Source organism: Artemia franciscana, chromosome 5 (genome assembly GCF_032884065.1).
Source record: "Artemia franciscana chromosome 5, ASM3288406v1, whole genome shotgun sequence".
NCBI lineage: Eukaryota > Metazoa > Arthropoda > Branchiopoda > Anostraca > Artemiidae > Artemia > Artemia franciscana.
The window spans coordinates 53,793,209-53,813,291 of NC_088867.1; the positions used below are offsets into that span (position 1 = coordinate 53,793,209).

Consider the following 20,083-nt stretch of genomic DNA (forward strand, 5'->3'; position numbering starts at 1 on the left):
ACATTTATTATTATCATTATTTTATGTATATGTTGAAGTATTTTATGCTTATGTCATAATCGTAGAGAAACATAGAGTTTATATATAAAAAATATTGTGACTCAAGTATTTTTATTGCTATTAACTGCCGAAGATTTTATATTTGTCAACCAATCAAAACTTAACTTTATGTTCTTTTTAGTGGCTTTCTTTCTTTCCACAGGAGAACCATTTAGGTTTTTAAAAGTTATTTTTATTGACTTTCAATTCTGGCCTATCTTTGGAAGTTCTTCATTAACTCTTTAGTCTATATTGAAGGAATAAATTAATATATTAATGTCTCTGTGATTTACTATTTGTTATTTGCCGATATGAAAGAATGCCATTAGGTGGCATCCGAAGGAATTTGACTTTGTTCTCATGGGAAGTACGCAAATGCTGTTCTTCCTAAGCTCTTACTATGCCTGACGAATGCCCTGACGAAATTTTCACGAGTTTGGCGTAACCCGAGCTATGAATGCAAACACTGCTTCATGACAACCTTGAATAGTGACGTTCCTCGAGTAAATCATAGTTTCATGAGTGACGAAGCCTTGTATTGGGATGGAGAAGAAGCGTGCGTAGCTGTGTTGGCCACCGGCGGTCTAACCCTGCAATGAGTTTTAGTAGTATAGCAGTAGATTCCTACATTTCTTTAAGAGTAATATGATTGGCTTACGATAATATGTCATCGGCGAAGAAGATTGGAAAGCATTCTAATTCTTTCTAAAATAATAGAAAGAATTAGGAGTATTCTTAATTATTTTTAGTTTTTCTAAAAAGATTAGAATTATAAAAAACACACTAAAATCTGAGTAAATTGTATAGAAAATATATAAAATTATAAAAAAGTCGTAATAATTTCAAAATTTTGTGTGTAGCACGAATTCGGAGACCTCCACCCTCTGCATGTTCTTGCTTTTCCTTTGCGGCGAATTTTTCTATGTTATCATCCAAAGAAATTAAAAACCTTCTACCACAGAATTATAAGAGGATAATTTCTTTTTTTTTTCTTCGTTTCCTATTCAAACACTCGAATTGTTAATTTGATTAAAAGTAGAAGAATCGTTGAATACGCTCATTATCATTAACCGTTCAATGTTTTCAAGGGATGAACGGAAAGCCTTGGAAATATACATTGCCAAACTTATTTCTTGAAGACAACTATCATTTTTGGTCTGAATTGACACACAAGAAATTTTTTTTATCAAAATAAAGCGAGCAGAATTAACATAGAAACAAAGAAAATGGCAAATATTTTGAACTGATATTTACGGTCCTTCTTGAGTGCCTAAGTAAAGTAAATAAAATATACAAAGATTACGTAATAAAAACAAATATTTGTAAAATCAAAGATACACCATTTGGTATACAATCATATATAATCATTATGTAAAATCATGGACGATTTTCAGTGCAAGCAACTCATAATTATGAGCTGTATATAATTAACATATAATTAATATAATTAACATTTCATGATTAATGGGCGGCATGAGGAAGTAACAGCCCTGTTTTGGTTTTTAGTTTTTTTCGAGACACATCTCATAATTGTATACGAAGAATCGTATATCTTGTAATTTTTAAATGTTTGTTTTTCTGAGCAAAATTTTTATTTTCTGCATTGGCCTACTTCTGTTGGTTTCTCTGTATATTTTGATTTGTTGTCTCTTATACCCTTATACCCGATAAAAAGTGGATTTATGGCACCGTTTGGATTTTTATTGACTCCTAAGAATCGGCTTGCATTAGAAACCGTCATTCGAATGATACTGTGCTTAAAAAATTTAGCCAATATATCCTAGGCTCAATTTACATTATATCTATATTGGCGTTTCCGAAAAGAAAAGTTGTTTAAAGAAACCATTTTTTTGTATAGTATTCTTATTTTCAAAAGGACGTTTGCCCTTGTCTTTGAAAGGCTGAGAGCTGTCTTTTGGTCCTATGTCATTAAGGCACCATTTTTGTTGGTACTAATTAAAACAAGAACTGGTTCGAAGGCTCTCAAGGGGAAGGGGTCTGGGCTGGATCCTCCCTCTCCTTAAACTGTGAAGAATTTATGGAATACGTTTTTGCTAATGCTAAATAGCTATGAAAGGACCAAAATGCTTCTTTTTATGGTTAATATCCGTCTCTGGGACCGGTATATATTTTTTTTTTTTGCAGAATAGAATTGCAATTTGCTGAAATTCTAAATTTGGAGCTTGCTATCCTTAGGAGTGTTTTTTTTTCTGTGCTTTTCTCCCCTGTACGGAAGGGGGAATAATTTCCAAGCTATCTATAAAACAGTATGTTTTTTACGTGTCAAATCCAACTAGCTACGTAGTTTGAATTTCTTTATTCTCCTTTTTGTACTCCCAGAAGTTTTCAAAATTACTTTGACTTAATTTGTCCCACGCCTTGAGAGGTATAAGACAACAGCTGTGGAGTTCCGCGTTGAACGATCTTGGATCGAAGCCCATGATTTTGGAAATTATCTTCTATGAGTTGTGCGTTCCTTTATGTAAAGTGGTTAAACCAATTTTTCTTCCACGGAGTGTCACTCAATGGTAGAAAAAAGGGTGACTGTAGGACAGGTTTGTTTTTATGAGGGTGGTACGTTGGGATGTATCAGTACTTCATTGTCAGAGTTAATGTGTATTTATTGTATTGAGTAATCTTTTTTCGTACTTATTTTACTTTCATATATCCGTTCGAAACATTTTTACAGATATTCTTTTGAATCAAGTTTGACGAGCTTCCTTTTAAAATATTACATATGGGTACACAATGAGCTCTTTTAAATAAATATTGATATTTACTGTTACAGGCTTAACAGACTAAAAAGTGTCCGCTTCCCTGTGATTTACTTTGAAAAGCCTATTTTCTTTGGTCCAAACAGAAAAGACTCTACGGAATCAGATACGATTGAAGATACTTCCGGGTAGGAAATAACCCCCTCCACCTGTATTTTGACACCTTTTACCCGTGAAAAAAGCAGCAAATTTCCCTTGAATATTATGTATAAACTATGCTTACCCACACGTTGCATCCACAACAGATATATAGTGTTTACTTGATCAGGTGTTTTCCCTTTGTGATTATCTTAACCAAACCCTTCAAAATGTCATTTTTTTTCAAATTTACAGTTTTATTCTTTGTAGAACCCCTTTCTAGAAGCTGTGTTTGTGTAGATCACTATTCTCAGTAAGCTTTTCAAATTTTAGAACTTTCGCTTTGGTTGTTCTTACTTTAAGGTGGTCCTTGCTTTCTATCCTTATATTGCTAAAGGCTATCAGATTTTGAGTCTGTAATAATGAATGAATAATTATTAGCGAAGGTAAATATACAAGCATTTGTCGATGTTCTTTACAAGGTAATCTCTGTTACCTATTCAAGGTCTAGGCATGTGATGCACTTGCTTAGACAGTCCTAAGAACTTAGTTTGTTTAGTGTTACAGGCCTAGTCTAGAAGGAAGGGGCGATTAAACGATTATTTTTTTTGTATCTGGACCAACTTCAGGGGGAAGACCCTTCCCACTCCCCCTTTTGTTGCGGGGAGGTGTGCATCGTCTTCTATTAGTGTTTGTTTCAAAGCTATACCTTAACGATAAACAGATTGAAAGTTCTTGAGCCGAACTGGCCAGACATGACAACAAACAACAAAGAGAGATAAAGCTCCACAAAAAAAACCTCAATCGAGACTGCGGCCAGTAGAGAGGAAAAGAGATGAAAGACTAAAATAATGTGGATAATTTGCCTGTATCTAAACTAGGCGTCCTCATCACAAGATAAAAAAATAAGCACTAAACTAAAAACAAATAAAACCACCACCAATAATAATAAATACAGTTGTCGCTACTGATCCACGTAGGGAAAAGAAGCTATTAGAATTACTTCTATGAGAACATAAAAGCAACTGAGGAAAAGTTATGAAAATTGAAGTTAAGTTAACTATTCTGTTGCGAAATAATCCTATTGTTAGCTAATATTAAAGCAACTCTTTATATTTCAGTAGGTAATCTTGTCCAAAAGGACCAGTTGGTAATCTTGAGTTGAATTTCTTTTTCCAATTGAGCTTCTGCAGGGATTGAATTGCATTCTCTTCACTAAAACTAAGAGGATTGGGATGTGTCTCGTTTTTTTTTTCTTAAAACTAGCTAATCAGCAAAGCAGTATTTGCCCTAATACCCTCTTAGATAACAGGGTAGCCTATCCTACTCTGTTCTTCGCGATCTAAATCATTTTCCAAGTCATGGAAAGTGTTTTAATCGGGAAGTTCCCGAAACTAGGGAAAGTGACAATAATGGGTATTTATTAAGAAAAAAGCCTGCCATTGGTGTGATTGATGACATAATATCTCTTTGATACTAGATAAATATGCAAGACATTGATCGTGATCATAAGTCTCATGACCAAGAAATATGTTCAGTTTAATTGTGTCTTCTAACTCATACGTAAGAGTGTGAATGGGTAGCCCCTGCGTAAGAATGTGTTTTAGGGTAGGAGGGGCAGATTATGAAAAGGTGTAAAAAAAGGCATATTATCAAAGACGTATAAAAGTTACACAGTCTTTGAATTTTAATGGAAAAAAGAACTCAAGGTCCTCCACCCTTGCGTACAACGTTTTACTAAGGACAAGGCAGAATTTAATAGATGGGATTTGTCTTGTACATATCCTGATCATATTGAATGATCATATTAGATCCAATTGACGTATTCAGTTCTTGTTTCAGCGCTTCAACAGATTTTAGTCTAAATTAATGTTCAGGTTTTATGTATCAAATGTTCTTATAAAACCGTTCTTTATGATAATTTTAGCGACTATACCGTCAACGCAATGGATGTTGAAGAGCTACGTCGTTCGTCTCGGCGTTTTAAGAAGCCTCGTGGTGAACCACCCTCTCGACCTGCGTCAGTTGCAATTAGCCTCACTGGTTCCCAAGATAGCGATGAAGACGAGGGGGATGATTTGGGTGCGATGTCGACTACATCTGGGGAAGCTGTAGATAAGAATCTCAATACGTTGGCTGCTAGGTATTTGTTGGCTCAACTTATTCTCACTCTATTGGATAGCTCTCAATAGGCACTTATGTGTCATTTTTTACAAAAAAAAACTTTCACAAATTCAAATATGTAATTGAAATTGACGTTGACCTTAAAGAAGAGATCGAAAATGATTCATTTAAAAATTTTGAATAAGATATGGATAATTGTGGTTAAGAGAATGCTAATATTTAATAGAACCTCTACAAGGAGAGTAAATTTACAAAAAGAAGCAATCCGATTAGTTTTGTCTAGTTTAACGAAAATAGGTAATTTTACGCTCCAACGTGCTTCTTCTTAAAATGCTAGATGGAAATCCTAAGGAGTGCTTTTATGCCTCGAAATGTTTTAAGTATTCGGCCAAACATATGCAGCGTTAAGTGTTTCTCTCAAATTGTGTTTTGAATTAGTTCTCGGTGAATGGTGGTGATGGAAGCTGCTAAAAATTGGTGGGTATTTATAAAATTTCGGTTATTTTTACTTTTTTGTATATATTTATCGGGTGACACTACACAAGGGATGCCATAAGTTCTTATTACAGACGCGTTCACTTGCTAGGGTCAGGAATTTAAAGCGTCGAAACCCATATTGGCAAGTGTTTATTCCTCTGAGGAGCCCTGATGTGAGGTGCTCACCTGGGGAATGTATTATTAGATTTAAGGTGCTTTTGCTTGTAGTTGCACAGCGAATTGAATACATGTCGTTTTTTGACATTTTCATATTATTTTTCAGACCTTGAAAATTTTCTTGATATAATAATCGGGATTGTTGGCCAATTTTGACTAAACTAAACTGTTGACTTATATTTTAGATAATGATTTATGTTTTATAATGACTTATATAATGACTAATGTTTTAGATAATTAGTAACTCTTCTACTAAAGCGGTTCATTTGACCGCCTTTCCCGGAATACATTTATAAAAGTAAACCCAAGTGATGAGGCCGATAAAAACTAGTGTAAAATCCACCGCTCCAATTTTTTAAATTTAACCTTCGAAATTTATTTTGATAAAATTAATATGTCTAGCATAACATACAGCAAATATGCCTATATTAAAAAAGAGACTAATACTTCTTGAAATAAAACAAATTCTGTTAGAATTTTATTTTGAAAGTTCATCTGTGTCAAAAGCGATTTAGTCTTCAATCAGCTTTGGAAATATCAGTCTAAATACGCTATTTAACGTTTAAGTTAATAATCTATTTTATTTATTTATTTTCTTTATTTCCCTCAAAAAATGAGGAGTAGGCTACAATAAAATTTGAAACACGTACTACGTTAGAAGCTTCTCAAATCTTCAATTCTGTATATGAGAAATATTTTTCTTCTACTGAGGTCCACTAAACTCCAAGCTTTAGATCCTGCGCTATAAGGCATCATTTAAACATAGTAATGTTAAAAAAGAATAATGATAATGAATTTTCAATATGATCATAAATGTCCTTGGCCTATTCTTTTAAGACTCATAAAATGAATATGTATCACGACCAGTACGTTATCATTTCTAATAGAAATATGACCTTTAAGTTCTGTGGAATGCTATGGTACATTTGAGGTAAATTAATTTGGCGTTCTTCTATGATTGACTATTTCGGGGTTCAACGAATAATTTTGAAAGATCATGGGGTGCGCAAGCCATGTCCAAAGTATCTTCAAGGGTGTAGCTCCAACATTTTTATTGGGGGGGGGGCAAGAGGGGTCCATATCCGGATAGTCATGGGGCATGGGGTATATAATAATTGTTTCGTTAAATTATTTGGGGGGGGCAACTGCCCCGCTTGCCCCTACCGAAACGGTGTTCCTGGGTATATCCATTTGCGCCTTCTTACAGAGCTAATAAAAATGGCTGCCATATAATCGATTTTAACTCAAACATTGAAAAATCCGATAATAACTGTCACAAAATACGGCCGATGGAGATATTTAGGTTCTATTCTAAGAATGAATAATAGCGATGTCTGAAATGTAGCTCTACATTGGGCAGTCGCATGCATCTGGTTGTAGATATAGCTCCAGAATCACTCCGAACCCCCTTCCAGTCTCAATGAGAGGTATTTGTCCCAGTAGAAAATCAGAGGGATTATTGGTGGCTCCTTCTTAATTACCCTGAAGGACAGGTTGAACCAAAGTCTAAAGTAAGGAGACGTGAAAAATTAATTTTTAAACTTTAGTGAGAATTTTAAGGTAAGAATTACCCACCAGATTGGGTTCTTCTGTAGATTTGGAATTTTTAAGCGATTTTTCTTATGTTGCTTATTTTTTTAGTATGGATGCCATTGATCTGGTTGGCAAGCGTGAAAAGTACCTGCGAAACGAATTCGAAACTCTCGAAAATCCTGTCGATAGTACACCAGCAAAAACTCCTGTAGATCCCTCGTGTGACTCGTACAAGAATAGCTTGTCTTCGAGATTCTTAAGTAGAGAATCGCCTGCTGTGGCTAACGCGCCATTGATAAGTTCAACCCTGGCTCAACAAAGAGACCCCACTGCAGCTAAAAACAGAGAAGAACTCCTAAGAAGGCTTGAGGAGTCGAAGAAGAAATTACAAAGTGTAAGTTTTACATACAGCTCTTTCCTGAACTTGCTTTTTACTTTCTCGCCTTTACTTTAATTTTACTTCAATTTGCTTTTATTTTATTTTTTTCTCTTTTATTTTTACTTTTTACTGAAACTATTTATTACTTTTGTTTTTTAAAAAAATTTGAACCAATTATTAATAAAATATCAGTTGTAGTCTGGCTGAATCAAGACTAAATGCCATTTTTTGTAAGTAAAATAGACCAAAACATAGGTCAAGCGGTGGTTCTAGGCCAAGGTGGGGAAGCAACTGCTCCATCGTTTTTTTCTGAAATCTGATATTAAATTGCTTTTATTTTATATTTTTACACTCCTGGGTTATACCTTGCCCTCTCCGCCAGATTATGAGGTACAAAACCGCTATTGACATTTTTCATATTCTATTAAGAACACTGACAATAAAAGGCACTAAAGAATCCATATGTCGGCTTGATCTGCATTTGGGTGGCAACACTCGGTTTGGACACTGCTCTTCTAGATGTGGCACCATCCGGTTTTGGCAAGTAGCCCCTGGCTGGTAAGCGTCTCAGTCATCTTAGTCGTATTAGGTGTAATAGTAATGTCCCGGACTTCATCACAAGACTTTGAGCTTCTTTGAGAATCCTAATAGCGGGACTTTCAAGATAATAGATTTTTTTAACGGTACATTTAGTGAATTTGGGCGATATAACCAGTGATATATTAGGGCGCTAATAAAACTTGAACAGTCTAAATTTTGATTGCTAGCAACATCAACTTAAAGCCAACGTAAGTGATGATGCCCATAAGAATAAATGTAAAATGCCTAATCTCAATTTTTACACCCTGAGATTCAAACCTATGCACTCCGTAACTCCAATGCTACACTAAGTAACATTAGAGACCTCACACCTCCCTGCCCACAACTCCAGAACCATCATATACTCGTCACTTAATCTCACAAAAAGCATCTTTCGAGATTCTTAAGTAAAAAAATCAAGTATTTTGGCTAATACGCTACTAATTAGCTGTACATTGGCCCACTAAGGGGACAGTGGAGCAGCTAAAAATAGCTCCAAAGGAGGCCGAGTCAAAGAAAAAATTAAAACATGTACCACTTCCTTCTACCTTCATAGACTTTCCTTCTACCTTTATAAACTTTTCTTCTACCTCTTCCATGCTCCCTTCTACCATTTCCTTCTACCTTAATAAACTTTCTATCTATCAATTCCTTTCTACCACTTCCTTCTGCTTTCATAAACTTTCCTTCTACGTTCATAAAATTTTATTCTACCTTCTACATTTATAAACTTATTCTTCTACTTCTTCCATCCTACCACTTTCCTTCTACGCTTCCACATTACTTCCTTCTGCCTTCTTCCTTAATAAACTTCCCTTCTACCGCTTCTATTTTACTATTTTCCTGCTACTCTTAAATACCACTTCCTTCTACCTTCTAACCTTAATAAAATCTAAAACCTTCATAAACTTTCTTTCTACCACTTCCTGCTACTTTGGTAAACTTTCCTTCTACCTTCATAAAATTTCCTTCTACCTTTATAAACTTTTCTTCTACCTTCTTAACTTAATAAACTCTCCTTCTACCTTCATAAACTTTCTTTCTACCACTTTCCTTTCTACCACTTTCCCTCTACTCTTCCATACCCCTTCCTCAAATCTTCTACCTTCATAAACTTTCCTTCTAATTTTCTCTACCAAATTCTTCTACCTTCTATCTTCATGAACTTTCCTACTACCTTCTCCATTCTACCACTTTCCTTTTCTAGATTGGTAGCAAGTCAGGCATCAAATCGTCACAGTCCATTAATGATCTTAGCCGTTTGAGTGATATGTCTTCGTCTTCGAATAAGAATTCACCCTCACAAGCCAGCTACGCGTCACCTGCAAATAGGCCTGGTAAGACAGATATAAATCCTTTCTAATGACTCTATTCTCTGACAAATTACTCTCAACGGCTTCTCTTGTTTTTGTCTCAGAATATCTCGAATGAATTAATTATATCGTATGGGGCCATTCACGTTGATATTGTCCGATTCGATTTCGATTTCGTAAATAAGGCATAGGATAATGCTAGGATACAAACAAAAGATCATTTAGTGTTCTAGGCTGGCTTTTATCGACTGATGACGCCTCAGCAGCCTGAAAAATACATCACACTGACATAACCCCTGGACCGACTTAAGAAGATGACGTCTGACAATGAATTTGTCCATGCCAAAAATTATTAGGCGTAAACTATACCTTTTAATCATATTGATATAGGTGTAATTTTCTGTATAGCCCCGTAAGACAGCCACGCTTGAAATGCCCCTTTTGTTAATAATTATGAATATTTTCAGCTGAGATACTAGCTGAAAAGTTAACCCAGGTAGAACCCCAAGGATTAGATAAGCAAACTCAATTATTGATAGCTAGGTTATCTGCTTTCTGGATTATCTGTGGTCTTCCGGGAAGTCGAATTGTTTTAGAAACTCAAGTTGTGTACATGCAAGGTAATAGTATTTTGTGTAACGTGGCGTAATACGGTTACGGCAACCTGATAACGTGATTTGTTAAAAAATGATGGAAATAAAATGTGAATGATATTAATATAACTTTTTTTTTTAATGACAATCTTCGTATCCTAGGTGGCTAAAACCTTATGGCCTAATATGCCAGAACATTTTACCAAGATTTCGGATTATCCACGAGATTCTCTGATGCACGGTTGCCAGACAACCCAATTCTATAATCGATCCTTGTGCTGCTCTTGACATTCGGCTTCAATACATTTTCGATATTTAACTTCTAAGAGGTAGTTATACCTATTAGTATATAACTGCCTCAGTGCGTCTTATTGGTATAACTACTTCAAAGAGGTAGTCATAATTTTGACAATGAACCACAGATGGTTTTGTCTACTGAATTTTTCACAGATGCCCCGGGTGTAAAAGTAGTCATGCCTGGTGGTAACGTTATCTTGTTTTCCCAATATTTTGTTCTGGATTATAAAAAAGTAGTGTTCTCATAATCTTGTTTTATTTGGTGTCTTTCACTTGTGAGGCTTTACTTTTTAAACTATAGCATATTAAGATTCTAATATGCTTTCACATATGTAAGGCGACAGGTCACTGCTACACTAACAAATGCTTTATTTATATTGCTACATTACAATTTCATATTACACGTTTTTCAAAAGTGCTGTAAGCATCGAATACCAAAGCTAATTATTAATTCTTGGCAGGCAAAGGGGAAATAAATATGTTTTTTTATTGAATTTAAAATGTCATTTTATTAGTAATGAGTAGTCATACTTTTGTAGAATAAACAACCAATATTCTTGTCCGATTAGTCGAAGTGTAAGTCGAACTGGAAGAACGGTAGACCTGTCTGTAAAAAATCATCTTAGACTAAAAAAAATATTACTACGGATCGTTTTTTATTCAAGTAGAAAAAAAATTCCAGCTGATAGTTTTTCTGTCTTATTAAAGTATTTGTTGGAGACTCATATGTACCTGGATATTGGCAAAAATTTTGTTGTTTGTTTAAACTATTTCTTTTATAAAAATTATATTAGAAAAAAAAAAACGTCCGAATTGCTTGAAATCATCTAAGGGTACTGAAAACTGAGTCTAATTATGAATCCTTGACATGCAAGGGGATATAACTACGTTTTTTTATTAAATTAAAAATGTCGTTTCAGAAATAATAGTAGCTATTCTTTTGCAGAACAAATTACCAATCTCAAGTCTTAAATTGATCTTAAGTTTAGTCGAACTGGAAGATCGACGTACCTTCCTGTAGTATCACATGTGTGATATAATTTGACGTGGTACGTGCTATGACATGATACGGTGTACCTTCCTGTCATACGATGTGCGCGATATAACAGGCATATTTCTGCTTGTCAAATTTCAAACCTCAATTACAAATGATTTTGGTCATTCTCGGTAGGATGGAATTGACAACGTAGAATTGTCTGTCCTTCTCAAACATTCGGGCATTAATTTAAACCGAACACTAGGTGTGATACGAACATTCATATAAATTGTTTGTTCTTGATGGACATGCTTAAAAATTGAAACAGCCAATACTCTTAATCGAACAAATTTCGCTTGTCAGCTTTAAGCTAAATTGTTTGTTGCAAAGGGAAAGGGACAAGGACAAGGAAAAGGACAAAGGAAAAGTGAATGACAAATGGACAAAACAACTACAACAAAAACAAAGGCAACGGCTAGACAACAAAGAACAAAACTAGACAAAGGCAACAAAAACAATTGTAGTTTAATCAATATTCTTAACACATAAATCAACTTTTCAACGACAAAAAAAAAAAAAAAAAACTTGGTATACGTTCAACAGTATTTTAGCAATTAATCCCCTCCCTTTCACAAATTTTTCTCTATTTGTCATTCCCACTTTTTAATATTGTGCTATCTTTTTATTGTCCCATAATGTGTAAATACTTTGTAAGGCCAGATTGGCTGTACATGACGTATGAAACAAAGAAAAGAAAAGATATAATAAATGAAAAATAAAATCAAATAGGTGAGAAAAAACGAGGATTTTATCGGCCAGTAGCAAATTATGAAAATGAAAAGAAACAAATATTTCGGCAAGGACATCCGCCAAGGCGTCCTCGGTGCTCCGGAAAAACAAAAAATAAAAATAAAAATAAAAATTAGATTTTTGAAGTGAACTCTAGAACAAGAGAAAAGACAATGAATCAAAAATCAGCCAGAATAAATGAAAGAAAATCACCAATTGGTTTTGATAAATATTCTTTGCTTAGGAATGGATTTTGCCTGCCTGCAAACTTTATTTTCATTAGATATGCGGACAGGTTGTCTTAAATTAGACTAGGAAAAATATCCGTTTGGAAACATAGACAGGAGTCTCTAGAAGATTTTTTGGTACATTTGAACAATTTTGATTCGAAGAATCTTCAATTCACGTTAGAACTGGAAGATTCAGGAAAGCTCCCATTCATGGATGTTTTAATTATAAAACATACTCCTAACTTAGAATTTTCTATATACAGAAAGCCGACCTATAATGATCGTTATCTACATTTCTCGTCAAATCAACCTCTATCTGTAATAATCCTCAATTGATTATTACTGTAATAGTTACCCTTGGGGTAATAATCCTTTTAGTAGCCAAAGTTCAAAAAATCTGCTCACGTGATCATGTAAAATTTAAATTAAATTACGTTAAAGATATTCTATTTTGCAATGGCTACCCATTTCACCTTATTGAAAATATCATACATAGACGATTAAAAAAAAGGCTGACAAATAGGGAGCCCGTCACTCATGCTTTAGTTACTCTGGCAATTGAAAACAAAATTTTCATCACAATGCCATACATCTCGAAACTCAGTGACAAACTTGAAAAAAATAATAATAATAATCTCTGTTTCTTTCAAAACTGAACAAGAATTGAACATTTTTTTAACTCGAGAATGGATAAAACTGACCCTATACTGGGAGGTTGTGTCTACAGTCCCGTGTTCATATGGGAAGTTTTACATTGATAGGACTCAACTGGGGGAACGTTTGCATGAACACAAAACTTCAGTAGATAAGTTCCTGAGGCTTGAAAATAAAATTGACAACTTTGTTTCTGCTTTGTCTCACCATATTTTTGAAAAACCTGATCATTTAGCTCTTTTTGAAGAGGCCACTTTAATGGATGCTGTAAATGGTCTATCGCAGTCATTAAACTAAAAAAATAAATAAAATGGATTCATTAAACTAAAGATAAAAAAAAAACATAAATAGAGACTTAGCTACAAATAGAGATACAGGAGATACTTCCTTAAGCCCTATTTATAATAACTCAATACTAAACGATTCAATTAACAGTTTTCTCCAGTCTAATTTAAGACAACCCGTTTCCACATGTAACGAAAACTGAGTTTGCAGGCAGGCAAAATCCATTGCTAAGCAAAGAATATTTATAAAAACCAATTTCTGATTTGTCTTTCATTTATTCTGGCTGGTTCTTGATTCAGTGTCTTTTCTCTCTTTTTTTTCTGAGCACTGAGGATGACTTGGTGGAGGTCTTTGTCGAAATGTTGGCTTTTAGATTTTGTTTTTGATCCTTTTTTTTATTTATTATATTTTTTCTTTGTTTCACTCCCCATAATTTGCTAATCCTATTACTAAAACAAGCCACTCGTTTGACACCGCATTATTTGAAAGTAATTCTTTCTTAAATCCTGAAATTTGGGACAAAGAACTATAAAGTGAAGCAGATCCTTGCCAGTGTCTCCGTATTGGGACGTGATTAAGGATTGTGCATCCCCTTACCATCCATAAATAATAATTTCTTTCTGCATGTTCTAGAACATAAATATTTTCAATACAATTAATAAAGTTTAATAAATTTTGGTCGTCTTCGTAAAAAAAAATGGTAATTTTTTGCTTTGTAACTTTTGAAAAACGTATGTAACATGCTTTCCAATGGTTTTGGTTTATTATGGTTTAAAATGCTTTCTAGACGGTGATGAGTACTACGGTTATGGTTACAGGCTTCAAACCTCTGAGACTCTGCCTAACTTTCACTTAGCCAAACGAATAACACTCAACGGAGGCATTCTACCATCCAAGATGGGCAATAACTTTATTGAACCAGAGAAAAAAGGTGTGCTTAGTGTATTGTGGCGTCTTGGTTTTGTTGTAGTCTTAAACCTCCTAGGAATGCTTGTTCCTGTGAATTTATTTATATTTCGAATGTTGGCTGCCTTGAGAAATTTTATTTTATTTAGATTGATCTATTAGCGATTACAGGAAAAGACAAAAAAATTGGGCAATAACTTTATTGAACCAGAGAAAAAAGGCGTGCTTAGTGTATTTTGGCGTCTTGGTTTTGTTGTAGTCTTAAGCCTCCTAGGAATGCTTGTTCCTGTGAATTTATTTATATTTCGAATGTTGGCTGCCTCTTAAACATCGTACAAAGAGGCAAAAAGAAAAATTTGCCAATATTAAATTAGCCTCCAAAACAACTAGCCAATCCGAGAAAAAAGCTCAACAGAAGAGAAAAAACGTTGCGCTTGGTGTAGTGTGGTCAAGAATCTTTGTTGCTTTGAATTTATTTCAAATTTCGATGTTGGCTGGCCTCTTAAACATCGTACAAAGAGGCAAAAAGAAAAATTAGCCAATATTAAATTATATACTTAGCCAAAAAACTAGCCAATCAGAGAAAAAGGCTCAACAGAAGAGAAAAAACGTTGCGCTTGGTGTAGTGTGGTCAAGAATCTTTGTTGCTTTGAATTTATTTCAAATGTCGATGTTGGCTGGCCTCTTAAACATCGTACAAAGAGGCAAAAAGAAAAATTATCCAATATTAAATTATATACTTAGCCAAAAAACTAGCCAATCAGAGAAAAAGGCTCAACAGAAGAGAAAAATGTTATGCTTGGTGTAGTGTGCTTACGAATTTTTGTTGCTTTGAATTTATTTTCAAATTTCGATGTTGGCTGGCCTCTTAAACATCGTACAAAGAGGCAAAAAGAAAAATTAGCCAATATTAAATTATATACTTAGCCAAAAAACTAGCCAATCAGAGAAAAAGGCTCAACAGAAGAGAAAAAACGTTATGCTTGGTGTAGTGTGCTTAGGAATTTTTGTTGCTTTAAATTTATTTTCAAATTTCGATGTTGGCTGGCCTGGCCTCTTAAGCATCGTACAAAGAGGCAAAAAGAAAAATAGCGAATGTTAAATAATATGTTTAACCAAAAAATTAGCCAATCTGAGAAAAAAGCTCAACAGAAGAGAAAAAATGTTGCGCTTGGTATAGTGTGCTTAGGAATGTTTGTTGCTTTGAATTTATTTTCAAATTTTGATGCTGGCTGGCCTCTTAAACATCGTACAAAGAGGCAAAAAGAAAAATTATCCAATATTAAATTATATACTTAGCCAAAAAACTAGCCAATCAGAGAAAAAGGATCAACAGAAGAGAAAAAATGTTATGCTTGGTATTGTGTGCTTACGAATTTTTGTTGCTTTGAATTTATTTTCAAATTTCGATGTTGGCTGGCCTCTTAAACATCGTACAAAGAGACAAAAAGAAAAATTAGCCAATATTAAATTATATACTTAGCCAAAAAACTAGCCAATCAGAGAAAAAGGCTCAACAGAAGAGAAAAAACGTTATGCTTGGTGTAGTGTGCTTAGGAATTTTTGTTGCTTTAAATTTATTTTCAAATTTCGATGTTGGCTGGCCTGGCCTCTTAAGCATCGTACAAAGAGGCAAAAAGAAAAATAGCGAATGTTAAATAATATGTTTAACCAAAAAATTAGCCAATCTGAGAAAAAAGCTCAACAGAAGAGAAAAAATGTTGCGCTTGGTATAGTGTGCTTAGGAATGTTTGTTGCTTTGAATTTATTTTCAAATTTTGATGCTGGCTGGCCTCTTAAACATCGTACAAAGAGGCAAAAAGAAAAATTATCCAATATTAAATTATATACTTAGCCAAAAAACTAGCCAATCAGAGAAAAAGGATCAACAGAAGAGAAAAAATGTTATGCTTGGTATTGTGTGCTTACGAATTTTTGTTGCTTTGAATTTATTTTCAAATTTCGATGTTGGCTGGCCTCTTAAACATCGTACAAAGAGACAAAAAGAAAAATTAGCCAATATTAAATTATATACTTAGCCAAAAAACTAGCCAATCAGAGAAAAAGGCTCAACAGAAGAGAAAAAACGTTATGCTTGGTGTAGTGTGCTTAGGAATTTTTGTTGCTTTAAATTTATTTTCAAATTTCGATGTTGGCTGGCCTGGCCTCTTAAGCATCGTACAAAGAGGCAAAAAGAAAAATAGCGAATGTTAAATAATATGTTTAACCAAAAAATTAGCCAATCTGAGAAAAAAGCTCAACAGAAGAGAAAAAATGTTGCGCTTGGTATAGTGTGCTTAGGAATGTTTGTTGCTTTGAATTTATTTTCAAATTTTGATGCTGGCTGGCCTCTTAAACATCGTACAAAGAGGCAAAAAGAAAAATTAGCCAATATTAAATTATATACTTAGCCAAAAAACTAGCCAATAAGAGAAAAAGTCTCAACAGAAGAGAAAAAACGTTATGCTTGGTGTAGTGTGCTTAGGAATGTTTGTTGCTTTGAATTTATTTTCAAATTTCGATGTTGGCTGGCCTCTTAAACATCGTACAAAGAGGCAAAAAGAAAAATTAGCCAATTTTAAATTATATACTTAGCCAAAAAACTAGCCAATCAGAGAAAAAGGCTCAGCAGAAGAGAAAAAACGTTATGCTTGGTGTAGTGTGCTTACGAATTTTTGTTGCTTTGAATTTATTTTCAAATTTCGATGTTGGCTGGCCTCTTAAACATCGTACAAAGAGGCAAAAAGAAAAATTAGCCAATATTAAATTATATACTTAGCCAAAAAACTAGCCAATCAGAGAAAAAGGCTCAACAGAAGAGAAAAAACGTTATGCTTGGTGTAGTGTGCTTAGGAATGTTTGTTGCTTTGAATTTATTTTCAAATTTCGATGTTGGCTGGCCTCTTAAACATCGTACAAAGAGGCAAAAAGAAAAATTAGCCAATATTAAATTATATACTTAGCCAAAAAACTAGCCAATCAGAGAAAAAGGCTCAGCAGAAGAGAAAAAACGTTATGCTTGGTGTAGTGTGCTTACGAATTTTTGTTGCTTTGAATTTATTTTCAACTTTCGATGTTGGCTGGCCTCTTAAACATCGTACAAAGAGGCAAAAGGAAAAATTAGCCAATATTAAATTATATACTTAGCCAAAAAACTAGCCAATCAGAGAAAAAGGCTCAACAGAAGAGAAAAAATGTTATGCTTGGTGTAGTGTGCTTAAGAATCTTTGTTGCTTTGAATTTATTTCAAATGTCGATGTTGGCTGGCCTCTTAAACATCGTACAAAGAGGCAAAAAGAAAAATAGCGAATGTTAAATAATATGTTTAACCAAAAAATTAGCCAATCTGAGAAAAAAGCTCAACAGAAGAGAAAAAACGTTGCGCTTGGTATAGTGTGCTTAGGAATGTTTGTTGCTTTGAATTTATTTTCAAATTTCGATGTTGGCTGGCCTCTTAAACATCGTACAAAGAGGCAAAAAGAAAAATTAGCCAATATTAAATTATATATTTAGCCAAAAAATAGCCAATCAGAGAAAAAGGCTCAACAGAAGAGAAAAAATGTTATGCTTGGTGTAGTGTGCTTACGAATTTTTGTTGCTTTGAATTTATTTTCAAATTTCGATGCTGGCTGGCCTCTTAAACATCGCACAAAGAGGCAAAAAGAAAAATTAGCCAATATTAAATTATATACTTAGCCAAAAAACTAGCCAATCAGAGAAAAAGGCTCAACAAAAGAGAAAAAATGTTATGCTTGGTGTAGTGTGCTTACGAATTTTTGTTGCTTTGAATTTATTTTCAAATTTCGATGCTGGCTGGCCTCTTAAACATCGTACAAAGAGGCAAAAAGAAAAATTGCTAATGCTAATGGTTGTATTTTAAATAGTTGTCCCCCTTCTTTATCTGTCGTGGACCTCAAGAATCCAAATTTGTCAGGAACTTCTCTTTTGGTATGTGGAACTACCTGTACCTAGGGTTATGTTTTACATTTAGGGTTCTAGATTGGTTCTAGGGCATACATTCGTTAGGGCATACTTTTCCTATGAATGTGTCCTATGATACATATGCCCTATGAATGTAGGGTATACATTCAAAGGGCATTTATTCGTAAATCCTTTATTTTCCACACTTAATTACAAAAAGTGTTTAATCAGCAGTAAATTCAAAGTAACAAATCGAGTTTTTAAAGCCACATGACGCTAAAAATATTTATTTTGTAAACTTGCTTTTTAATTTTTCTTGAATTTTATATATATTTCCCACATTGCCATAACCAATAACCAATATTCAAGCCCCAAGGACAGTGAAAATGAAGTCTGGATGTTTGAACTGATTAAATTGAATTTTTACGTGTGAAAGGCGTTGTCAAGTAGACCTAACAAAACTGATACTGCCCTAAAATCCTAGAATGTTGAAACAAGTAAAAGACAAATATTGGGCAATCACTGTGTTCAATTATGAATTGACCTAAGAAGGATCCAGGGGGGGAGGGGTGTTCTTATTTCCGTGTCTTTAGTCAGCTACTTTCAATTATATATGCAGTTTTCTGAAAACAACAAATTAAAGGTGTTTACTAAGCCATGGGATGCACTAAACAGTGAGCATTAAAAAGAAAATGTGATTGTCTTACCATTTGTGATCCACTGATGTAATTTTTGTCATTAATTAATATCTGAATTTGTTACAGTAAAAAAAAAGATAAATAAATATAAAAGAAAAAAAAGTAAAAATATGGCTATAATCGCTAAAAATGAAACACAAGTGAGACACTGCTTGTTGTACAAGGCAGTATTTTTTTTATTAAAACGAACTACCAAAAATAGCTAGGCTACAGAATTGCAATTCAGTTTATCCTCAGTTTTAAGTAATAAATTTGAAATGTTGTGCTGATTTGGTTCGTCAAATTCAGAAATTTCAATTAGCAAGGATATTGAAGTAAAAACAATTTTTGCCCTATGGAACCACCTTAGGCCTATTCATGTCTGAAAACAGCTATTTTCTAACATTTTCTTTTGGTTGTTTTAAAATCGTCACTGACATATTTTCGTCAGTGTTGTCGTATTGAACCGTGACAATAAATAAACGGAATTTATTAGCTGAATTTGATAACGCTTTTAAGTTGTAACAACTCAAGCATCAATAAACTATTGGGTCCCAGAGACAGTAGCACCTTCAAAGGAAAGCTACAGCTTCTTAAGGTCTTTGGTTACATTTGCTTTTTGCTTATTTTTCGCTAATTTTTCGCCTATATTTAAGTTCTTTTAATTGGCTCCTTCTACGACTAAAAACCACATAACTGCAAATGGGAATCGTTTTGTTAAAAATTGAATTTCAGATTATTCCATTTATTTTTAATAACAGGAGAAGTCTGAATGTTTCGACTCGCGTCTGGAAGGCTTTTTCCACGAAAAAAAAAAACATATGAAAAACTCAGCTAAATTAAGTAAAACATAAAATAATTCTTATTATCAAAGTTTTTTCAAAGGTCTTATTTAAAATATTATAATCGTTTTTCCATATTTTCATTTGTAAATGGAAAGGCAGTATGGTATAAGAAATTATTTTTGTATATTTGTAATATATATATATATATATATATATATATATATATATATATATATATATATATATATATATATATATATATATATATATATATATATATATATATATATATATATATATATATATATGTGTGTGTGTGTGTGTGTGTGTGTAAAATTATGCAAGTTTTTACTTTACCAATTCAAACAATCCGATTTAGTTTTCACTATCCTTTGTACTTTAACATTTCTTTTTGCATGCCAATATAGTCCTTCAAATTAAAAAAAACTACCATTTTTCTTGCATGACTATCAGATTTTTTTTTATAACACATTATA

The 20,083-nt window shown here is 33.5% G+C and overlaps 1 protein-coding gene across 11 annotated transcripts in view; it reads left to right on the plus strand.

Annotated features, from left to right (window-relative positions):
• Positions 1-20,083, plus strand: part of LOC136027600 (mitogen-activated protein kinase-binding protein 1-like) — a 215,511-nt gene that overhangs the window by 173,393 nt on the left and 22,035 nt on the right. For 6 of the 11 annotated variants that reach the window (XM_065705005.1, XM_065705003.1, XM_065705004.1 and 3 more), the window contains 4 exons: positions 4,819-5,034; positions 7,311-7,596; positions 9,368-9,497; positions 14,085-14,228. In XM_065705005.1, the coding sequence (XP_065561077.1) occupies positions 4,819-5,034; positions 7,311-7,596; positions 9,368-9,497; positions 14,085-14,228 (776 nt within the window). The remainder of the gene's footprint in view (positions 1-4,818; positions 5,035-7,310; positions 7,597-9,367; positions 9,498-14,084; positions 14,229-20,083) is intronic. The other 5 variants (XM_065705011.1, XM_065705009.1, XM_065705012.1 and 2 more) reach the window with 1 other exon arrangement.